This window comes from Anabas testudineus, chromosome 5, assembly GCF_900324465.2.
Source record: "Anabas testudineus chromosome 5, fAnaTes1.2, whole genome shotgun sequence".
Classification (NCBI taxonomy): domain Eukaryota; kingdom Metazoa; phylum Chordata; class Actinopteri; order Anabantiformes; family Anabantidae; genus Anabas; species Anabas testudineus.
This window is the reverse complement of record NC_046614.1, coordinates 13,642,316-13,666,267: the sequence shown is the minus strand read 5'-3', so window position 1 is coordinate 13,666,267 and position 23,952 is coordinate 13,642,316. Positions and strand designations below refer to the sequence as shown.

At 41.2% G+C, this 23,952-nt stretch overlaps 1 protein-coding gene across 1 annotated transcript in view; it reads left to right on the top strand.

The window, feature by feature from the left end:
• cacna1da (calcium channel, voltage-dependent, L type, alpha 1D subunit, a) overlaps positions 1–23,952 on the top strand; it is a 47,684-nt gene that overhangs the window by 20,212 nt on the left and 3,520 nt on the right. Inside the window, exons 9-48 of the mRNA XM_026349376.1 lie at positions 434–508; positions 1,801–1,888; positions 2,166–2,192; positions 2,664–2,824; positions 3,054–3,279; positions 3,396–3,603; positions 4,028–4,148; positions 4,303–4,390; positions 4,493–4,523; positions 4,623–4,777; positions 4,875–5,004; positions 6,479–6,538; positions 6,617–6,676; positions 8,013–8,119; positions 8,476–8,563; positions 8,676–8,783; positions 8,888–8,940; positions 9,040–9,186; positions 9,353–9,554; positions 9,761–9,919; positions 10,157–10,267; positions 11,382–11,465; positions 11,979–11,990; positions 15,106–15,138; positions 16,117–16,245; positions 16,336–16,401; positions 16,492–16,583; positions 16,686–16,845; positions 16,968–17,095; positions 17,192–17,288; positions 17,403–17,505; positions 17,663–17,764; positions 19,317–19,450; positions 20,245–20,361; positions 20,797–21,185; positions 22,031–22,057; positions 22,737–22,865; positions 22,982–23,121; positions 23,383–23,489; positions 23,631–23,948. Coding sequence (XP_026205161.1) covers positions 434–508; positions 1,801–1,888; positions 2,166–2,192; positions 2,664–2,824; positions 3,054–3,279; positions 3,396–3,603; positions 4,028–4,148; positions 4,303–4,390; positions 4,493–4,523; positions 4,623–4,777; positions 4,875–5,004; positions 6,479–6,538; positions 6,617–6,676; positions 8,013–8,119; positions 8,476–8,563; positions 8,676–8,783; positions 8,888–8,940; positions 9,040–9,186; positions 9,353–9,554; positions 9,761–9,919; positions 10,157–10,267; positions 11,382–11,465; positions 11,979–11,990; positions 15,106–15,138; positions 16,117–16,245; positions 16,336–16,401; positions 16,492–16,583; positions 16,686–16,845; positions 16,968–17,095; positions 17,192–17,288; positions 17,403–17,505; positions 17,663–17,764; positions 19,317–19,450; positions 20,245–20,361; positions 20,797–21,185; positions 22,031–22,057; positions 22,737–22,865; positions 22,982–23,121; positions 23,383–23,489; positions 23,631–23,948 — 4,772 coding nt within the window. The remainder of the gene's footprint in view (positions 1–433; positions 509–1,800; positions 1,889–2,165; positions 2,193–2,663; positions 2,825–3,053; positions 3,280–3,395; positions 3,604–4,027; positions 4,149–4,302; positions 4,391–4,492; positions 4,524–4,622; positions 4,778–4,874; positions 5,005–6,478; positions 6,539–6,616; positions 6,677–8,012; positions 8,120–8,475; positions 8,564–8,675; positions 8,784–8,887; positions 8,941–9,039; positions 9,187–9,352; positions 9,555–9,760; positions 9,920–10,156; positions 10,268–11,381; positions 11,466–11,978; positions 11,991–15,105; positions 15,139–16,116; positions 16,246–16,335; positions 16,402–16,491; positions 16,584–16,685; positions 16,846–16,967; positions 17,096–17,191; positions 17,289–17,402; positions 17,506–17,662; positions 17,765–19,316; positions 19,451–20,244; positions 20,362–20,796; positions 21,186–22,030; positions 22,058–22,736; positions 22,866–22,981; positions 23,122–23,382; positions 23,490–23,630; positions 23,949–23,952) is intronic.

Genomic DNA, 23,952 nt, shown 5'->3' with positions numbered 1-23,952 from the left:
TAGCATCATTACAGCAAACATTTATTATAAAGTGAAAAGCTCTGTGTTATGAGGAGGAAGTTCCATACGGCTTTTCTTTAACATCCATCCTGGCTTTTGGTGTCTGTCAATGATACACGAGTCCTTACTAACATGTTAACATGCAAATGCCTTCATTTGCACTGTAACATGTTAGAACAGGGCTCGGCCACTTACAGGTGTTCCTTGTGACTAACGGCTCTCCATGTTGTTCTTCTGCCCTCCTCAGTGTCTGCAGCCCCTGCGGCTCCTGTTGCTCTTGTCATTGTTGGATATTGATATTTTGAATACTGTTGTTGTCCTGTGGTGCTTGTCTGCTCTGACCCATTTTGATAGCAGCCCATTCTCGCCCTCCATGTCCCTCTGCTGTGCCGTTGTGTCTGAATGCATGGGCTTGCATGCATTACTCATGAAGGGGTGACTCTGGCTGACCTTATTGAGAAGAAGAAAGGAAGGTTTGGGTGGTTCAGCCAGTCGTCCGACACTCATGGTAAATCCTGTGGTTTCCCTTTGTGTTATCTAGCTACTGTGTCTCTGTGTGTGTTTTCTTACATATGTGTGTGTACAAATATGATGCTCAGACTGACCTCATACAGAAAAATTCCCACTCAAAGTTATTACAGTAGACGAAACTCTCTCAGTCTGAACTCTCAGGAGGGTTATTTAAAAACCTCAAAATGCATTTTCTACTGTTTTCTTGCTTTCCGTCTTGTACTAAGAAATTAAAATGTGTTTCAATTAGTGAACATTACTGTGTTCGTCTTAAATACTAAATGTTCAATTCAATTCACTGGCGAATAGATGGTTGTAGAAATTAGGTAATCAGTTTGAACAGCCATCAAGCCAAGTTGGAGCATCCAGGATGAATGCTGAGTGTCTGAGTGAGTCTGTGACTGCGTGTGCATACAGTGTGTGTCTCATCATTGTGTATTATACTATTATGTAAAACCCTTGTGTTGAGCATTGCAGCCTTTCAGTCTTTTTACTCCCCTTTCCTCCTGTTTTTGTCTGTAAAAGGTTGACTGGTTCTAAATTGGTCTCATTTGCAATAGAAATACAGCTGCATATGATAGCGGGCACGCCTTGTTTCCTTCCCATGTCCCATTTTAAAAGAAGTGGCTCAGTGTGAATATAGGAAACAGGGCTAAACCCAGATCACTACTCCAGCAGTCAGCACTATTTTCAGAGCTGAGAGCTGTCCAACCACTCAGGAATCAAAGCCAACACGTCTACATAAGCTCAGCAGCAGCGGCACACGCCACGCTCGCTCATACACTACGAATTAAAGCACCGAGACGTTTCACACAGTTAATCATCATCTGTCTGCACAGAGAGTCTTTCCAAAGTGCTGGCACTACTTTCAGTGTAGCATTTCAGAGACAGCTTTAAGAGCTCTGTCCTCCTCATCCTGTTCCCATTATCCCCGTGGTTCTCATTGTCTGCATCAGTCAGCCCTCATAGAGCAGCTGTCCACTCGCCTGTCCCATGTCAGCTCCCTTTCAGCACTCGGTAAATGATACTAATGATGACAGCGATGCACAGCCGCAGTGCTAAGCGCTTTTTTTTTTTTTTTACTGTGAGGTAGTTTTATAATTACAACGCAGCTTAGGTTTTAAAAGCCAATTTTGTTTTATAAGTCTATCAAATAATTATGAAGCCTTTGAATTAATGCTTCATGTGAACACTTTCTTCCACCTGAGATGCACTGAACTGTGTCTGACTAGAGATTCTTATGCTTTTTTTTGTTGTTGTTGTTAATGTCTGCTTTATTTGCTGCTGCAGCGAGTGTCCCAGCCAGCGAAACTGAATCTGTGAACACAGAGAATCAAAACGGGGAGGATGAAAAGACACCATGCTGCGGACCTCTGTGGTGAGAACGAACATCACATTGCACGAGAAACCTTTTCAAAAGCAGGATTGCTGCTGTTACATTAAAATCACTTCACCGACAATCTTCACAAAATAGTTATTTTGATTTAGGGTAAAAGAAATAATGATGATAAACTTGTTAAAGCAAATGACTCCCGTCTCTCCTATAGTGCTGCATAACAAATGGAGCTGTGCACAGTTTTATGTTATCAATAACCAATCAATGCTCCTAACAAGCTAACTGTGTGTAAACTTGAACAAACTCTTCTTTCTTTCAGTCAAAAAATCTCAAAGTCAAAGTTCAGGTCAGTATATTTGTGGGTCTGCATGATGCATACATACATACATCGGGGCTGTTACTACTGTTCCTGCATGTGATCACACATATTTTTATTTGTAAGTGCTTGGCTTTCATTTTATTGTATTTTAATGAGACTTTACTGGGGACAATAAATCAACAGCTTTTATAAAGTCAGCATGTACCATAAGGTATTTTTAGAGAATAGCCTTGCACAGTATTTTTCAGCTCATTTACTGTAGAGTATGACTTGCAAAATGTATATTGATGCGGTTCCCCCGTGGCCCTTCCCTCTCGATGCGCTGCATTCTTATTATTAATGGAAATGAACCGTAGAGACTTCCTTATAGAGGTGATGCTTTCGTTGTTATGGTTTAGACATTATAAGTTATGTGAACAGCTCCTGTGTTTCTCAAAATTACTGAGTGAGTCACACTAGCGTTATTCTTCGTACTAACATCCCTTTCTCTTACCGCAGTCGGCGCTGGCGCCGCTGGAACAGGTTTTGCCGCAGGAAGTGCCGGTTGGCTGTCAAATCGGTGCCTTTCTACTGGCTGGTCATCATCCTGGTGTTCCTGAACACCCTCACCATATCATCAGAGCATTATAACCAGCCTTTGTGGCTGACACAAGTGCAGGGTATGACCGGTACTGCAGTACTCATGATAGTCAAGTTTCAAAATGACAAAATGTTGAAGTACAAAATGCAGAATATCTCACCTAACTTTAATTAACATCCTCAATTGAATTAAAGTATAATTAATATAATAATATTGAAATAAATAATGTTTTAAATAAATAATGTGTTTTGGTGCTCATCATGTGTCACCTTATACCCCTCGCCTCTCTCTGTGTTTAATATTTTCAGATGTGGCCAACAAGGTGCTGCTAGCCCTGTTCACATGTGAAATGTTGGTCAAGATGTACAGTCTCGGGCTACAAGCCTATTTTGTTTCCCTGTTCAACCGTTTTGACTGCTTCGTGGTGTGTGGAGGAATCACTGAAACCATTTTGGTGGAGTTGGAAATCATGTCTCCTCTCGGTATCTCTGTGTTCCGCTGTGTCCGCCTGCTGAGGATCTTCAAAGTTACACGGTATCAGTATCATTATTAGTCATTATCATGCTGTGTTTGTAAGTATGTGTGTACTGGATAGTATGCGTGGTGTTGATGAATCACACAACTCCTTTCTTCCTCAACCTTTTTCGTAGTCACTGGCAGTCACTGAGCAACCTGGTGGCATCTCTGCTTAACTCCATGAAGTCTATTGCTTCCCTGCTGCTGCTGCTCTTCCTGTTCATCATCATCTTCTCCCTGCTGGGCATGCAGGTATTTGGTGGAAAGTTCAACTTTGATGAAACCCAGACCAAGAGGAGTACCTTTGACAACTTTCCCCAAGCTCTTCTCACTGTGTTCCAGGTGCAGCTCACACTACAACTGTACACACATCATCGGAGTGGAAAACATGCAGCATTTGCCTTTTAGTGTATCACTGGAAAATGTGTTGACAGTGCAGAAAAAATGGAAAAAACAAACTGCTCTACAATTGTTTGTATAAATATAAGAATTGTTTGACGTTTCAGAGGCTGTAGAGAAAAAAAATAGAGCTGGGCCAGTATTAGCTCACTGCAGATAAATCAATGTGCAGCATTTGGGCCGACAAGTCACGGGAGGACTTTTTAAAAATAGTCTAATGAATTCATACGAAGTTTATCAATATCACTATCAATATCAGCCTCAGAAATCAGATTCAGATGAGCTATTTAAAGAAACCAATGGATAAATGTAGGCATGGTGCCAAAACCAAAATAATTATTTATATTTATATTCTGATTGATTTTAGATCCTGACTGGCGAAGACTGGAACGCTGTTATGTACGATGGGATCATGGCATACGGAGGCCCTTCCTCCTCTGGGATGATTGTGTGCTTTTACTTCATCATCCTTTTCATCTGTGGAAACTGTATCCTCTTTCACATGTACCAACATACCTGAAACTGCTCCAGACATCTGCTGCTGTTATATATATTTGGATATATAGAAAAAAGTATTTTGTATAAGCATGTGGTGTTTTACTTTTTCCAAAACAATCGCCCTTCACTGAATCCTTTGGTCAGATATCCTCCTGAATGTCTTCTTGGCTATCGCTGTGGACAACTTGGCAGATGCAGAGTCTCTCAACACAGACGAAGGAGACAAGAAAGGGTGACTACTTGATCTCAAATCATATTCGTCAGTATTTGAGATGTTTGAATGCTCAGATGGATGCTCCAACTATCATTCATAAACACATTTCATTGTTTACAGTGACAAAAAGGATGATGAAAAAGATGACAAGGTATCCTTGATTTCTTCTTCTATCTAACTGTAAATTTCCTTAAAGTGTGAGATGTTATGCTCACTGCCACACATATCACACTTTCTGTTTGACTCTAAGGATGAGGAGGAGGAAAATGATGATACTGCAGTGGAGGAGGAGGATCCAGAAGTACCATCAGGGCCTCGACCGGTCATCTCAGAGCTGGTAAAGAAGGAGAAGATCACTCCTATCCCAGAAGGAAGTGCCTTCTTCATCTTCAGCAATACAAACCCGTAAGAAAAACACTTGACAGAAACTGTACACGTACATAAACAGTGTCTCATACCAAGCCGGGGTCTCTTGCTGTGCTGTATTTCCTTTGTCCTCCAGGGTTCGTGTGTTTTGCCACAGACTCATCAACCATCATATATTCACCAACCTCATCCTGGTGTTCATCATGCTCAGCTCTGTGTCGCTCGCTGCTGAGGATCCAATCCGAAACTTCTCTGCTCGCAATATTGTAAGTTTATGAAGCCTTCACAGAAACTTGTCATGGCCTCTAACAGATGCAGTGCAGCGATGAATGGCACAGTGGGTGAATTAACATTTTGAATAAATAACTTTTTAAAGCATTTTTAGATGTATTTGCAACATAAATCTTTGATTCTTTGAAAGGATGTTGTGGCTGTTTTGCATGTTTTAGCCATTTAGTATAACTTGCGTACTTTGCATTACTCCTGAGCAGTAATGTAAACTAATGAGCGCAATTTGTTCAAGGTGAATAGAAGATTTGATGTCAAAGGCAGTTAAGTGAGATTTTTTGTTGACAACACTATTGAAAAAGTTACTCAGCAAATTACAATGACCAAGGAAAAAAATATATGTACAGACATTTCTAGAGAAGTTTGTGAAACAAATGATACAAGTATAAAAAAGAAATAGTTTTTTTGTGTTTATTGATGTTGGCCTGAAGCCCATTTCTCTTTTAACAGGCTAAAGCTGCTGTTTCTGTCCATTGCTTTATTTCTCCTTTACACCACAGTCAGGACAAAAGACAAAAGGCGACTGAAAGAGAGGATATGTAGGCAGTTTATTCTCCTTGCACATTTACGTCATCTACCTCGTCCTTGACAACACATTTCCCAAAGATTACTTGCATTTTAATTTTTTTCCCTAAACATCCATTCACCGTAATTGTCAGGACAAAGACTGTTCCTGTCAGGACACAAGGACAGATTGTTCAGAATGTGGTCTGCCTATATTTAAAGTTGACATCTGGTCACCGTGTCCCCGTTGGTCTTTTCCTACAATCATAATTTAAGTGTTAGCTTGCCGGCAGCAACCAAATGCAAGAAGCTTCACATTATTCCTTTGAATAGTATTTTTGATGTCTTGGAATTGTTTTTTTTTTTTCTAATAAAATGTTTTTTAAACGGCAATGCATTTAGCAGCTGACTCACACATCTGATGACGGAGTGTCCTCAAATGCACCACAGAGGGGAGTTTTCCAAACACTGCCTACACAAAGTCACTGAAGATACATACACTCACTGGCCACTTTATTAGGTACACCTGCACAATATACCCCAATCCAGTACAGCAGCTCTGCCAAGGATTCTACTTCTATGAGGTCATAATTTATTGTATTTGTATTTATAACATGTTTAGAATATATATTATAGTTTAGGCATTACTATTGTGAATCTGAATATCAGAGTGCATTCATATTTTACCAGCTAAAACAGGCAAAACACCACTATGGTTGTATAAATAACCCTCAGGCAGTGAGCGTTTTTTATGCATTGTAATGATTGTTATGCATTATGTTGACTTTGCTTAATTTCTTTGATGATTTTCACTGCACAAGAAGATTTACTGTGCCGTGTTTACTCTAACATACCCATTTCCAGAAAATGCCTCTTTCATCTTGTATAATTATGTATGAAGCTGCACAATGAACTGTCTTTGTTAAACATCTACGTTGCTTTTTGCAGATACTTGGTTACTTTGACTATGCTTTCACGGCTATCTTTACTGTTGAGATCGTTTTGAAGGTAAATGCCCTGTGTCCCCTGTCCGTGCTATGACTAACCACACCCCAATAATATTCCAAACATCTTGTTGCCTTCCAGGTCCTAGGCTATGCAGATTATGTCTTCACTAGTATGTTTACATTTGAGATCGTATTGAAGGTAACCCCTTAAATGACAACGAGAGTCTTGCTGCATTCTCTCCTTGTGTGTCACCTGCCACTCAGTACAACCTGGCTTGTTTGTTTCCTTTCTCTTATTTACTTTTTTCTTAATGGCACCTCTTTTAAAAAGCAAAAAACAAAAAACATTTTATAACAATTAATATTGGAGTTGTTACTTTGCACACACTAACACAAACATGCAATTTGTTCAAATTACACTAATCAAAGAACTCCTGTTGGGGGAAGGAAACATTACATCAACATTGCATTATACTCACATGGGTGTCACGTCATTTGGGCAGTCATCGCTGAAATGATTTTGATGATGCAGGAATGTAAAAACATGATGCAACCCTTTGTGCGATGCAACAAAAAATTAACAGGCTGTTCAGACATTGTTATGGCATTGGCTGAAGTTGAGTTTGAGGTCATCTTCAGGGTGTTTAAAGACATAAAGTCAACTCCAGTCAACGCTAACTTCATGCCTCTCGTACTGACTGCTCTTCAGATACCCATAAAAGAGGGGGCAAAATCAACCATGTTCTTGCCGAGCATGGTTCAGTCTGCTTTCCCTGACTGAGTGCATAGAAATGTGGAGTTGTGCCTGCAGCAATTTGGGCATGGACCCACTGCTGTTTGCCTCCAAATTTTCGACTGCTCATAGTTAGCGCTCTCCTGTCTCCATCTCTCTGCAGGACTCCACATTTACATGCACTCAGAAGATTAATCCTTTACTTTTATTATTTGAAGAAGAGTTCATTTTTTGGCTGGTTTTTCTTCTTTGCCTGCTAAACTCTAAAGTTTTGATCGGGAGCTGCTTCCCTTAATTCTGAGCTATTAAAGAACATAATGGAATGTGCTTTAAGATGACGGTCCACATGAATGTGACAGTAAGGCCATTTCTACTTTCCAATCACTATAACTAGAGCTCTTGCAGGTAGTAAATATCCCTTACACCATGGCAAAAAAATGCATGTTTTATTGCCTCATTCCATAGTAGATTGTGAAATGAATGACTTACTACTACATTCATGTAGTTAAGGGCCGTGGGGGTGGCGATGGTAGATTTAGCCTCCTGTTTCACTGCTCTGAGCTCGCCACCCTGAATAAGAGTGATCTACAAGAGTGTGGAGAAGTGTGCGCGTGTGTGTTTTACTATGAGGTAGTGAGTACTGAGAATATGATGAACATGTTTTAACTGTTATGTGTGTCTGTGAACTCTGAAGTGTGGAGTGTTACTCTATATTCTTATCTATCTGGTGTACATAGGATGAAATACTGTAAATGTTATGCTTTGTCACTGGCTCCTCTAACATCCTCTGTTCCCTCCTCAGATGACAACATATGGAGCTTTTCTCCATAAAGGAGCTTTCTGTAGAAATTACTTCAACCTCCTGGACCTGCTGGTGGTGGGAGTTTCCCTTGTGTCTTTTGGCATTCAGTGAGTACAAGCACAGACACAACTGCTACTAGATTTCTGTGCAAACAGCAGAAAGGCTGCACATATTTGACCCTTTTCAGCCAAATAGCTCCAGGGACGTCGAAGACACAGGAACCACACTTCTCAGGAATAATGCTTAGGACTAAAAGTCCCCTTTGAGCAATTTTGTTTGTGTTTAAACTACTACTACTTCTGCAAAATGTCTTTCTTCAATGCAAGTGTTTAATTGTTTGTACGTAACAGATTACACATTACAGTCCTGTTACCAACAATCAGCCTAGAAAACTCCAGCACAATAGTTTCTGCATAGTATTTTTGGCAACAAACTAAACACTGTTCGTCTTCTCATTGCTCAGGTCCTCGGCCATCTCAGTAGTGAAGATTCTTAGGGTTCTTCGTGTTCTTCGACCCCTGAGGGCCATCAACAGAGCCAAAGGCCTGAAGGTGCAGCCTCTTCAAATAGTCATCCTACTATTCCTACACATCCACATAAAAACCACAGTGTTAGGCTTTTCTCTTCAATATCAATGCAACTCTGTGCTCATCCCTCTTACAGCACGTGGTGCAGTGCGTGTTTGTGGCCATCAGAACCATCGGTAACATCATGATCGTCACCACTCTGCTCCAGTTCATGTTTGCTTGCATAGGGGTGCAGCTCTTTAAGGTCAGCACCTCTGAGGTCGAATAAAATCAGTACTTTGCATTGTGCCGAGAATAATAATTTGATAGTTAAAGATACCGTGTTAAAAAGGAAGTGTTTCTTCCCAGGGAAAGTTCTATCGCTGCACAGATGAAGCAAAGTCCAGCCCAGAGGAGTGCAAGTCAGTCCAACTTATCTTCTTCTAGTTAATCACTTACCAGCTTGCACTTACCAGGCTAGTTTGGGACTAATCTACATCCAACATGCTATTTTCTCCCAGGGGCACCTACATTGTGTATAAGGATGGAGATGTGAACCAGCCAACCATCCACAAACGACTGTGGCACAACAGTGACTTCAACTTTGACAACGTCCTCATGGCTATGATGGCTCTGTTCACTGTGTCCACTTTTGAAGGCTGGCCCGCGTATGAATCTAACTTTTATTTCCCCATCTTAAAGCTTAAGAAGAATAATATCAGTATAATCAACTAGTTTTATTGATGAGAAACACAGCACAACACACAGATGATATCTTTATTTAGGGAACCTGGTGCCTGCGTGGCTGCATCATCTGCTTTCTCCTCTTCTCAGGTTACTTTACAAGGCCATTGACTCCAACCGGGAAAACCTCGGCCCCATCTACAACTACCGCGTGGAGATTTCCATCTTCTTCATTATCTACATCATCATCATTGCTTTCTTCATGATGAACATCTTTGTAGGTTTTGTGATCGTCACATTTCAGGAGCAAGGAGAGAAAGAGTACAAAAACTGTGAACTCGACAAGAACCAGGTCAGAGTCAGCAGGTTCACAAGGGGGTGGTGTGTGGAAGCGGTGTGTTTGTGTGTGTGATGAGGAAACTTGATCACAATGACACAATGCATTATGTTAAATACTGAAAATGCATAAATATATTTTAATAATTGATTTTGATTATGATGAGAATGTGGCCTTCACTGAGCTTTATAACCTGATTTGCACTGTCTATTCCTGTGCAGCGTCAGTGTGTGGAGTACGCCCTTAAGGCGCGACCACTGAGGCGGTACATCCCCAAGAACCCATACCAGTACAAGTTCTGGTATGTGGTTAACTCCACTGGGTTTGAGTACATCATGTTTGTGCTCATCATGCTCAACACACTCTGCTTGGCTGTTCAGGTAAGAAGTCACGTTACATGTCATCACACAAGTATTAGTATCAGGATACATGGTGGAGCTGGAGGTTTCCATCTGTCTAATAGACATAATTACATTAACACTATAAATAGGATGATAACATGTGACTTTGGCACCCTCGAGTGGCAACAACAATGATCAGGGGAGAGAGAAAAATAAAAAACACAATGATGCACAATGACATTTCTCTTTTCTTTTTTTTTTTACCCCGTTCTGCAGCACTATGGCCAGTCGGCGATGTTTAACTATGTAATGGACATTCTCAACATGGTTTTCACTGCTGTCTTCACTGTGGAAATGGTTCTCAAACTCATTGCTTTCAAACCCAGGGTGAGTCACAGATGTCCTCACACATGTCTACTTAGGCTAAAGATCACAGTCGCACACAGTCTCAAATAAATACCTATGCGTGAGTGTACACACATGCTTGTTTATCTATAGTTAGGAGGATACTATTGACATAAAAGCATAAAAGGGTGAAACAGCTACTGTTGTTAGTTAGTTACTAAGCTAACTGTCTCCCAGCTGTACGTTCATATTTACATTACATACTGTTCAAACATGAGATTGGTACATCTCTCACCTAACTTTAAAGCTAACATATTGTCCATAATGTCAAACTATTCATTTAAAAGAGGAGCAGCATATGTAAACATGTGAAAACTAAAGAGTAAGTGGATTTCTTTTACATTTTTTCACTGACTAACAGCTCTGTGTTGCGAAGAAGGACCGGATGCTAGTAAGACACAGAGTGTGGGGTGCAGTGCTGTTTTTCATTTAGTTTGAATAATTTATATTTTGTCAGGTTCTTAGCAGGAGTGTTTTTGCATGTAATAGCAGTGTTAATGTCTATTTGGTGTGCATTGAGTACTCTGCAGCTCAAATACAATCTGGATAAATCAGTGCTCTATAATCATGGGCCCCTCAGCTGAAGTAGCCAGCAGGGGTTCCTGTGTTTTTCAAATTACCAGCAGGAGTGGATTTAAATTTCAGTATGAGAGTTAAGACTTTTTGTTTTTGCCGATCTTTCATACACCTCGCCCCCCACTCGCTCCACCTTCACTCAGGGCTATTTTGGGGACGCCTGGAATGTGTTCGACGCCCTGGTTGTGATTGGCAGCATAGTAGATATTGTTCTCAGTGAGATTGATGTAAGTAAACGCAGCTACGATTAGCCTCCCTCGCTGTTATCTGACCTCTTTCTGTTCAGGCAACCTCAGCTGCAGGTTTTAAAAGCAGGACTTAGATTTCTTGCTTTTATCTGATCTTTCTACTTACTTCTGTTCCCTTTTCTGTCTCTTTGTCCTCCCCTGACCCTGTCATTTCATTAAACCTTTACCTCCTTCCCTTGCTTCCCTGATCATACTGTCTGTTTCCCTTTCTTCTTCTCCGTGGCTTCTCTCTTTCATTCCCTTCTTTACCCTTACATGTTGTGCATTAACAGCACTATTTTGCTGATGCTTGGAACACTTTTGATGCCTTAATTGTTGTTGGTAGCGTCGTCGATATTGCTATCACTGAAGTTAACGTAAGTACTACTTTTTTCCTGCTTTCCAAGTTGAACTGAAGCCTTACAGGAAAGCCACATGGCAAATGTCAGTATTATTAGCTTGGATTTATCCCATAATGTACATTAACCTTAAAATCTGATTAATTAGGTTAAGATTTTATTGTATGGTGATGATTTGTAGCATGCTTAACTTTAAATGTGCACTTTATATATATTAGCAGTAAATTGAAAAGCGCCATTGGCTTTTTTAATGAAGCTTCAGTTTGACTTTCATTTATGTCCTGTCTTGATGTTAGTGTCACATTTTCACTGAGTTAATCAACTTTCCTTCATCTTCGTGTTTATTGTCACTGCTTTGCCAGTACTTTGTTACAGGAACTGTGACTTTTCTGATGAACATGCTGATTGTTGAAATTGAAAAATGTGTCCAAAGCGGGAGTCGCTCACATTTCTGATAACTGTTTGGTTCTGATCAGGATGGTTTATCGTGTGGTTTTCTGATTCTTTCTCTTGTTCATTTTGTTTCCATAGAAACTTGTAGAGGCAAGTATGGCAATTAATGAAAATGTTGTTTGTGTGTAACCTGTTGTTTCTTTACAACTTTATCTTCGGGACCCCTTTGCAGTGCGATGGAATTAAAAAGTAAAATAGTCATCTAACATTTTATTAACTTGGGCAAAAAGAGATATTTGCAGCATAGTAACACATGCTTTTCATTTTAATTCAAAGCTTAAATAGCAGTAAAATAGTTCCTAAAATCCATAAAATCGTTGCGCTGCTGATAAACTTGAACGAACTTGTTAAATTCTCTCTTATTTGTAGCCCAAACAAACAAACACCAGGAATGCAGAGAACTTAAATTCCTACTTCCTAGACAGTAGTAACAGTGATGACGTTGCTTGTTATAGGTGCAGTGTACACGGCCTCACAACTCGACCTGCCCTTCTTTCCCACTCCCGAGTGCTCTCGCGTCTGAGCTGCAGTGCTGTTTTTTCTGGAGTTATACTTCATGTTTTCAGTGTTTTCTCAGTTTCTGTTTTTAAAACGTGTGTCTGCATGTGTGTATAAACAAGCACTAACTTTGTTTAAAATGTTTAAAATGTTTGTTTGGGTCATTTATTGTTATGCATGTGTATTGTCCGTGTGTATAGTCGGTTATTTGGGGTACACAGTATGTATGAGTGTATGTGGAAATATACGTGTTGCGAATGTTGGGGACATAACATAGATTTCACAAGGGCTCTCATAGTGGTTCTTGTGAGGCACCTTTCATCCACCACTGATGTTTGTTTGTGGTTTGCATCGCATGGTGTTGTTACTGTTTGTTGCATACAACAAACTAACGAGATCAGGTATTATATTGGTCCTTTAAATCGTATGTAATAGCTGATCTACATTGGATTTGCCTTTTAATGAATGAATCTTTGCTACTTGCTTGTTGTTCATTCCACCTATGAGTTGTGTGATTGTTCTAGTTTGTCACCTGACCACAGTGACCTCTCCAAATGCATGCTGGGAAGCGTCAGCCGTTCACCTCATTCCCTAACATCTTTTCCATGTCACACCTCTCACAGATGGCGCTTGGCCAACCAACCCAATCCCCTCTGGTCAGTTGTTTTAATAGAGCCTTGTCAAGTTTGACCTTTCTCTTTTGCCATACCTGTTGATCCTTACCTCCACACAGAATGGCCCTGGAGCTCAGAGCTTGGAAAAGTCCATCCTACCTATGCTTTTAATAGAAAACGTGTGAAGTTCAATCTGTGAATTTAAACTTTAACTTTCCCTAAAGTTGTGTGGGCCTCTGGAGCTTCACACACAGCTGATGTGATGCATCAATATTGAGGAAAACAGATTAGGTTATATAGTGTCCTGGAATTAAAACCGAAGTAAAACACAATTAGGCTTCAGACCTCAAATTAAATGAAACATGTAAGTTTGTGCTACGACCAAAAAGCAGCTCAGAAGACACTAAATGAATTCTGGTGATTGTATGTTTAAACAGGTGGAGGTGTAATGCAGCTGAGTCTGAGGTTCTTTGTTGATCTTGTGTTTGTGATTCTGTGAGTGATTGTCTCTGTGTTTTGTTCTGTCTTCCTGTAGTGAGCTCTTAAAGCTCAGAATGGAGCTCATGTGTAGTGCAGGTGTGTAGACTCCAGTCAGGTGCATGAACACTCCTACAGTAACTCTCTCCCTCTCTACGCCTCTCCTCTTCTTCCCAGTTCAGTATGACTCAATCTTTCTGGTTGTCTTTTCTGTCCCACTGCTGGACTCTGTCTGTTTTCCTCTCCGCCCTGTCTTTCTGTCTATTTTACCCTTGTCTGTCGTTCATTCACCTCTTTCTGCACCGGACTGTGAGAGCGCCCTGCTATGGCAGTTTTGTTGCAGGGCATTACTGACATGCATGAGTTGCTGCATTGCTATGAGTTTACCAATGGCTCCTTATCATCCAAATGTCTTGCGTGCGTGTGCGTGCAGTGCTTCCCCAGCAACGTGGCAATGCTGAACGCATGCTCCATCAATGCTGTGGCCAGGATTACCTAAAGAACCTCCTCAAGCTAATTATGCATTTTATGATTTCTGCTCATTCTTCACCTCATATGGACGGTTGTATTGTGCTGAGCGAATTTGAATGAAGCCATATCTGTCTGGGGTATCTCTTCTTCTGTTGAGTTAAACTCGTTCTTTTGCCGTGAAATCACATTCTCATTATACAGGTTGAGTCTAACCTCCACCACTGTTGCATTTCTCTGCATACAGAGTCTCTCAGGAGACTCCCGATAGCCTCCGATCTCCTATTGCTGACATAAATTGCAAATAAAACCTGTGAATGGGTGTGAATATGTGAGAACAACTCTGCAGATTAAATTATTTTAATATGTTTACATCCTTTATTGGTCAGTATTTTCATTTCAATCACTTAAAAGTAATCATTACAACCTGATGGAGAGCGAACACCTTAGATGGATTCCAGTCCTTTCATAGATGCACACAGTACATTAATTTTCTCCAGCTGTGTCACATGTTGATGTGTGTTTGCCTGAATTTTAACTCTGTATGATAAGTTACAGCAAGAGTCAAGGCACTGTAAGAAAAACCGACTGTGTGCTTGAATCATGACATGAATTCATAACATGTGTCATGTCAGTCAGTTAAGTCTTCGTTAACATTGTCTAAGGCCTGCCAAAGGCAGATCAACCTCAAAATCCATTTAATCCCATCAGTTATGACCATTACACCAGGGGAGCGATAAAGTTGTGTGCCAGTCTTACATGTCACTTAGTATTTAGGTAATTTCATGTTGTCCGTTAGTCCGACATGCACTTATTAACCCCCACATAGGAATGTGAAACTGTAAACCTGTTGTGTGGCAGTCTCTTAAAGTGTTAAGATCATTTATGTCATTATTAAATGTAAATAGACAGTGATACTTGTGCAATAGGGTGTTGATAAATGTCTGTCTTTGTCATAGTGAAACAATAAGACAGTTTTGTCTTGTCAATGAGAGGAGTAGTGAATTCGTTCTGTCTGTGTCTTGCCCGATGTGTACTGGCGTTGTGTGATGAAGACTTTTCAAATGTGTTGTTTGCGTGTTTGGCCCAATGTATGTGAGACCTGCAGGCTCTGTACAAGTCATTAATACAGGTCTTTGATTTTAAAGCCAACGGAGACTCCTCAGGTGGATGAGCTGGGGGTAAGATGCTCCACCCCACCCCCCTGTCAGGGCCATGCCATGTTTAGATTTGTATTTCTTTGTTTGGTCTTTTTTCTGTTGTCTTCTACACCTCCTATGATCTATTGCTTATTTTGCTTTAAGTTATATAAAATTTCCATTCTCTGTACTTTTCCTTTCTACCCCCACCTTTGTTTTGTTTGTTCATTTGCCTAATTCCTTAAAAAAAAAAAAAAGAAAAAAGAAAAACTGCTTTTCATTTTCCTAAATGTTTGGAGTTATTCTTAAGAAGAGTGTGTCACTCAAACGTGATGCTGTGTCCTGTTAGGTGGGAGCCGTCTTGGGCTGCTCCTCACGTTTGTACTGTTGACACTGCTACATGGTCTCTGCCACCATTTTTGAGTGGGCTAGCGACCAGTGGATGAGCCCTGGGATCAGGTCACCCAGCTCTGACCTGTGAACCTCCTGGCCGACCCGTTCGGGTTGGTCCCACTGTGACTCCGCATGCAGTGACTCTGGACTGAGGGTGCCATGCTTGTGCAGATGTGTACTGTCAAGTATGGCAAGGTTTTCTCCAGCATGCCTGCCTCCTTGCTTCCTTCCCTGTAGGTCTGTACAGTGACAGGGCTCCTGACAGTGCTTTGGACGCAGACTCACAGAAACATATCTGCTGCTGCTGCACTGCTTGACAGGCTCTATTTAGTTCAAATGACAATGACTCTAAATGTCTATTAGGTTTTAAGCCACATTACAAATCTACTGCTGTATGTGCTGTATGCACTAAGTGGACCTTGAACATGTGTTTCGTTACCTTTAAGAGGACAAATTCAGAGCTCGGCTTAGATGACAATTTGCAGTGCTGCTTGCTCAGCCCATATGTATCTGGCACAGGGGTCTCAGTTCAGACCTCATCATCCCACAAAGCACAGACAGGTTCTCTGTGTATGCTACATGCTGTGTTCTTCTGCCAACCTCTAACTCCAGACTGTTACTCAACAGAACACAGAGGACAGCGCTCGCATCTCCATCACCTTCTTTCGTCTGTTTCGAGTCATGCGGCTGGTCAAGCTCCTCAGCAGAGGGGAGGGCATCCGCACCCTGCTTTGGACTTTCATCAAGTCTTTCCAGGTGAGGCGTCGTAGAATTATTTAATCAGTTACTGGGGGAAATATTAAAGTCACTTATTTGAATGTTTACTCTCTTCTCTTTTCCCTGAAGGCTCTGCCATATGTTGCTCTTCTGATAGCCATGCTGTTCTTCATCTACGCCGTCATTGGGATGCAGGTTGGCTACTAAATGGGACAAAAAACATTTTCTCAGTTCGTTATCCAACTTTATACACCTTTATTCATGTGGACAATATTTTTGCTTCAGGTGTTTGGAAAAATTGCCATGGTGGATGGCACGCAAATCAACAGAAACAACAACTTCCAGACCTTCCCTCAGGCTGTACTGCTTCTCTTTAGGTGTGTAGGGATCTCAGCTCAGAGGTCATGCACTGATGCCGTGTTATTAATTTAATGAACTTCTATTTTTGAGAGATTTATATGTGCCTGAATGTTCTCAAGGTGTGCCACTGGAGAAGCATGGCAGGAGATCATGTTGGCCTGTATGCCAGGGAAGCTGTGCGACCCAGAGTCTGACTACAACCCAGGGGAGGAGATGACATGTGGCAGTGGATTTGCTATAGTTTACTTCATCACATTTTACATGCTCTGCGCCTTCTTGGTACGTGATATTTAAACTTTATGTTCCATTTACTTTATGTCTCTAGATAAGAAAAATTAAAGAAAAGGCAACACAATGCTACATAAATCATACATATTATATATTTTCTCGTGCGTCTCCAGATTATCAATTTGTTTGTGGCTGTCATCATGGACAACTTTGACTATCTGACCCGCGATTGGTCCATTCTTGGACCTCATCACCTCGATGAGTTCAAGAGAATTTGGTCAGAGTACGACCCAGAGGCCAAGTACGTACTTCATCACCTGCAGCATTTGCAAATGATTATATTATGCATTCCTGTCATTTGACTTTCTCCGTTAATGACTTAATTTTTCTCACACAGGGGCAGAATTAAGCATCTGGATGTTGTAACCCTTCTTCGTCGTATCCAGCCACCACTTGGCTTTGGCAAACTGTGCCCTCACAGAGTGGCTTGCAAGGTTTCATTTTTCTCTTTCTTCTATTACAGATTTATAAAGGTCACACAGTTGTAGTGATCATTTATCTTTGTAGATCGACCAAAGTAAAGGCCTCTATCTGTTCACTTCTTTCAGAGGCTGGTAGCCATGAACATGCCTCTGAACAGCGATGGCACAGTCATGTTTAACGCCACTCTGTTTGCCCTGGTGCGAACAGCCCTGAAGATCAAAACAGAAGGTATGAGCCACATGTAAATCACGTTACATTGTACTGTACTATAGTCACTGAGTGTGAGTTGTTTTGTTTTGTCAGTAATTACGAGCTTGTGTGGATTTAAAATGGCTCTGAACTGGAGTGCTGGTTTCTCAGGGACATTTGTTTCCCCGTTGTACAGGTAATCTAGAGCAGGCCAACGAAGAGCTGCGGGCTGTCATCAAGAAGATCTGGAAACGAACCAGCATGAAACTGCTGGATCAAGTGGTGCCTCCTGCTGGTGGTTAGTGGAATCAAGCCATGTCTGTCAATGAAATCCCGTACACTTCGTAATCCTTCTGTTATCGTTTGACACACAAACCGAGCTAAAGCAGCTTGCACAGAATGACACACAAACACACACACCATATGCTGCCCACATGCTGTTTACATAATATTACAAGAAGCTCTTCCATAACTATGTCCTTAAATAAAACTCACCCACACGTACATCTAGACAGATTGTCACACACAAGTAAAGCTGTATCGTGCTGTTTCTGCTCTGCTCACGTTGTCCTGGTTGCCCCCTCAGCAGTGTGTTTCTTATCTATGTATGTTTGATTCACACTCCTCCCTCCCGCCCTGGATGCTGATGGAGGCCTCTGACTGTCTGCTGGGCTTTGGGCTTGCATGGCCTTGTAGACCACTGTGCAAGTGCATGCTCTGTCTTTCTCACCTGTATCGCTCTCACTTTCCTTCTCTACCTGTCTGCTCTTTCTTTCACTTACTCTTCCTGTCGTCTTAATCTCTGTCTTCTGCTCATTGCTTGAGCTTCCACAGCTTATTCTCTTCACACATGTATCTTATGAATCCAAAACTCTGAAACACTTCAGAATATTCTGAAGCAGTTCTGTTTTAGGGTGGTGGCATGGAACTAGTGTTGCCTCTCTCTCCGATATCTGTCCCCAGCGTGCTTGTTCAAAGTGATTCAGACCCCTGCTTCAGAATGATTCTCACGCACTCTTGCACACACTCTGAAAAAAAACCAAATCAATATATATATACATATATATACAATGGGACAAATACATGCAGGTATATGCTCATATACAGTTCCAATTACTGTACAGCATTCGCTCACTAGCACACATCATATAAGCAAAAGGCATACATGAGCAAAAGCAGGTTCATTTATTTAAATAAACTGACATGTATGATGCATAAATCTGCTTGCTTGCATGTGCTGAAGTAGTAGCCACCTCCAAGCCAGAAAAAAAAGAAAAATCTTCTCCAGTTAAATAAGATAAAACAACATTTTTAGTTGTATAGAGTCTGTATGTCACTGCTAATTGCAAACACAATAGGCTATGTTTTCATTTCTAATGTATTTTCTAAGTCTATTTCAACTTAATTCTGCTCATTCTGTTCTTTTTTATCTCAACACATAGAAAAGCAAGTGAGCTGATAGAAACTGATAGTCGTTTCATTACCCACAGCTTCAGGGATCATGTAATTAGGTGCTCATTTGCAGCAAGCAATTATAAAAGCAAACAATCTAACATGAAATTCTCCCTTTACTCATTTAGAGCTTTTCAGATAGAAACACACACACATTTGTGTAAGTTCTGTTCTTTCTAAAATACAGTGAAGTTATTGAGGTACAGTATGTACACCATCAAGATGGATGTATATTTGGATCAAAACCAGCTGCTTGATTGGTGTTGAAGCATGCCTCGCTTTTTCTCAGACTTTTACGGAGAAGACACGAGCGAAGAGAGGAGTCTCTCCTCTTTCTCAGGGTACTGTGTGTAGTGGCCTGCTGACATAGGAAGCATTTGTGTGGTCTGTTCACTCAGATGATGAGGTAACCGTGGGGAAGTTCTATGCCACCTTCCTGATACAGGACTACTTTAGGAAATTCAAGAAACGTAAAGAGGAAGGCCTGGTGGGTGCTCACCCCTCCCAGAACAACACAGCTATTGCTTTGCAGGTGAGTCTCACAGAGTTTGTCTCTAAGAGTGCGTGTTACGTATGACAGAGAGAAGGGACGTGAAAATATGTGTTTGTTTTAGCTCTACAGTTTAAGTCAAGTCTGCAAAACGTGTCTTTGTGCATTTCATTCAAATATCATTAAATGTGCTAATGTTATGGTTTATGATCCAGCAGGACGTTCATGATCTTGATGTACAGTATGAATCTGTTACAGCGATCTCTGTGTTTCTGGTGTGAACCTGTTTATGTCTGTGTCTTTAAATATCATATTGGATGTTGATGTTAAGCATGTGTCATTATCTTCTGCCAGCACTTCATGTGTTTTCTGTGCAACACAGTTCACTCATCAGTTCACGTGTCATTTCTGTTACCTTATAATAAACGATATATGGCTTCAGTGTGCCACCATATATCATGGACAGTGAACATGACCTGCTTTTAGTTTATTTATATTAAAATCATTGTGAATATTCAGTGTTAGTAGTTAGTTATGTAAACTTACTAAAGGAGACAGAAGGAAGAAACATTAATTTACTGCTCTCAGTGGACCATATGTGAGAGGAAGCACAGGTGTAAGTAATACTCACAGCAGGTTGCATTGACGAGAGCACATTTGTCTGTCTGTGCGTTCTCATCTCTCACAGTCTGTCAGGTGCTGTATACTCCAGCACAGGTGTGTGTATGAGTAGTATGTGTGATGGTTGTGACTGTATAATGTCAGTTTTCATACTCTGAGTTGTAAGATGAAGGTCCCAGCTGCAGTGCTTAGCCCTCTTATTGTCATGGTTACAGGCTGGCCTTCGTACGCTGCATGATATTGGGCCTGAAATTCGCCGAGCGATATCATGTGATCTGCAAGATGACGAACTAGTAGACTTTATTCCAGAGGAAGACGAGGAAATATATAGGGTAACCTATTTTAATTTTACCTGACAGGAGGAATGCTTGTGGCAAAATTAACATATTGTGCTTCTAATAGAGCTACTAATTAATGAGTTTCCATGGTAAATATATAAAAGTGCTCTCTATAAAAAGAATGGAGAGAAACCAGCTGAATCTGTAGTAGATATATTGTCTTTAATTTATATTGCTACGATATTTAGCTTTTCGTTCATTTAGTTTATTTTGGCTTCCTATGTTTTTCTTCCATTTCAATTCCAACAAACTTTAAATACTTCATTCATTTTGCTCATGTCATGTGCCATAAAACCAGCTTCTTAACTTAATTTTGCCTATATAATTTCTGAAAAGACAATCAGCTCGCAGACTTAACATCAATAGCACATTTGTTGCACTGTAAGAAGTAGAAGCCCTGGTGGTTTTACTTTGAGTATTCCTCCACAGCGTAACGGCGGACTCTTCGGTAATCATCTCATGAATGGTGGTCATCGGCGATCTAACGGGCATCAGACTAATGCCACGCAGCGACCTCTGCAGGTGCAGCCTCCTCCTCACTATGCCCATATGGAGCAGCCAGTTGGACGTCTGTCTCGAGCCAACGCAATGTCTCACCCCAGCCATCATCACCATCACCACCACCATCACCACCGTCACCATAACTCTTACGGCAAGTCTCCCAAATCCACCAACATCAACCTCAACAACGCCAATGCGTCCAGTTTGCCCAATGGAGGACACCATCGCTACTATGAACATGCACCTCCCAACGGCTACCCAGGTCTACGTGGCTCCTACTATGATTACGACAAACCCCGGACACCTCAAGGTCAAAGGTATCCACACAATGATCACCTGCAGAAATGGTTGAATCACTGTAGAGTCGGTTTATTTTAGCACTGGTATTTGAGTGAATGACATTTTCATTTCATACAGATTTTGGTTTAGATAAAGTTCATTCGTTTATATATATTACTATTATAATTTGTTTATGAATTAAATGTGGATTATTTATTGTAACTGAAACTTTCATACATTGCTTCACTTCTCACCTGTGAGACTTTTTTAGTCTTTCCATGCAGCTTTGTATGACAGCACATCGCTAAGAACTGAGGAAACAAAAACAGTGGGGAATTACTTTCTGTGCTTGCTGCAACCATAAAGTCTGAGGACGTTATTTGCTGCATTAAGTATTTTTTTTCCACAGACAGGATCCAGCTTCTTATCTAGTCTTCCCATTTCACAAACCTTTATTGTAAACCCTTCATCCCATAATGGATTAGAAGTCTACTGTCATACTGACAGTTCATTTTATAAGTGACTAGCAGTATACTTATCTCATGATTTAGTCGGCTTCTCCAGAATTGGGCTGTTTTTCTTTAGTTCCCAAAGTGTTTGGGAGACAATTTCATTGCTGACACTTTACAAAAGAGAAATGATTTTAGTTTGTTTGTCATACGAACATAAAATGAAATTGTCAACCAACGCTGGAGCTGGCATCTGCCATCATGCGCTCTCCTTCACATGCATATATATGAGAATGCTGTATATGTTTCATATACTGTACGATATATATATATGTCGTTCTTTCTCCACCCTTTTCTCTGTGCTCTCTCCTTCCCCCTTTCTCCTTCCTAACCAAAATGCTTTCTCTCAACCATCCCTCTGCTTTCTTGGACAGAAGGCGCTACTATGAGACCTATGTTAGGTATGTTGTTTCTGTAGGTTTGGCTCCAGCAGTTTGTATCACCAGCAAAAGAAGAAGTTTTTTTTTTATGTTAATTTGTTTCATGTTGACTTGATTATGGATCGGTGAATGGATGCATCCTTGCTAAATCAACGTGCAGTGAGCTATATGCTGAGCTATGTGTAATTTGTCTTGCTATTACATAAACGACACATTTGTGTCGATGCTTTAAAGTAAAATGAAAACTAACATAAATATAAGTGGCCAGCATATTGCTGAGAGTAACCCTGCTTTATGCATGTGTAAAAGTGATGTGCTTGCTTTGAAGAAGGACCCATCTTATCAAAAAGGAGCATCCGGAGAAATAGGAAACAGCTCTACTAGTCACCACTAGTTCTGTTTTGTGCTCGTATCCTCGAACTTGCATAGTTTTACATCAGTTCACTGTATGATTCTGACTAGAAACAGGTCTGTGCTTTAATTAGGATGTCAAAGGGGATGTTTAGATGATGTTAACGGTTAAACGTCTGCCTGTTGTCTTGATTTGGCTGTGGTTTATATTTTTGAGAGGGGTCAGTTACATCACTGCCCTCTGGAGGCTTGCGTCTGCATGGCAGTGCATGGCCCTACTCCAGTAAGTGACCCAGCTGAACAGCAGCCATGTGCACACTGTGACCCCTGTGCCCTGGCCTCTCTTCAGGTCACAGGGAGGGGATGGACGCCACCCCACCATCCGCAGAGAGGAGGAGTTTGATGAAGACCGCTTCTCTGGAGAGTACTACAGTGGGGAGGAGTTTTATGAAGATGACAGTATGCTGTCAGGAGACAGGTATTACTCTTTCTGATTGTCTTTCTGAGTTTGACTTAACAGTCTTAATGTACTGTGCTCACCAAATTCAATTATAAGAGTTTTGGCATTATGTAACACTTAATCTATTTTGACAGGTATCAGAACAGTGACACAGAGTATGAGACTCCCAAAGGTTACCATCACCCTGACAGTTACTACGATGATGATGAGCAGCCTCTCTACCATGACTCTCGAAGGTCACCAAAGAGACGGTTGCTTCCCGCCACACCTCAAGGTATCTCCTCACCCTTTATATGGTAACTGCTTAACAAGTTTCCCATTCACTTTATGTGTCAAGATGCTGCTGTTAAATTAGTCAGTTATCCTGACCTATCTTTGCCCATTCACCCTTTTTCATGAGTGTTTGCAGTGTTAAGCTTTTGCATGCTACTAGAAATTTGCCTCATAATACAGTTTGATTTGAGACAGTGACTTGGCTCTATACAATTGAAATGAATTGAAAATTGAATCACTGCTACACTATTGGCTTGTTCAGGTCACAGGAGACCATCCTTCAACTTTGAGTGTCTGCGCAGACAAAGTAGCCAGGACGAGCTTCCACATCAGCGTACTGCTCTACCCCTGCACCTTATGCAGCACCAGGTAACATTCTGTACACACGTGTACTGTTTAGTCGCACACAGTATTTTTAACACTACATTTTGTGTCTGCCTTGTTCAGCCACTGTACTACTACTGCTCTGTATACTAAGTTTGTATTCCTGACTTTCTCCTGACCTATCAGGTAATGGCTGTAGCAGGCCTGGACTCCAGCAGAGCCCACCGCCTCTCCCCAACCCGCTCCACCCGCTCCTGGGCCACTCCCCCTGCCACCCCAGCCAGTAAAGACCAGTCACCATACTACACCCCTCTCATCCGTGTGGACCACCCTCACAGAGAGAGTGCTGCTAGCAGTCAAGTGTCTGTGCGCAAGAGCTCCTGGTACAACGATGACCCCGAGTTCTCCCAAAGGACGTACTCGCCCATCCACCTACAGGTGCCACCTGAGTACCATAACCAGTACCACCAGAAGAGAGGCAGCGCCACCAGCCTTGTGGAGGCGGTGA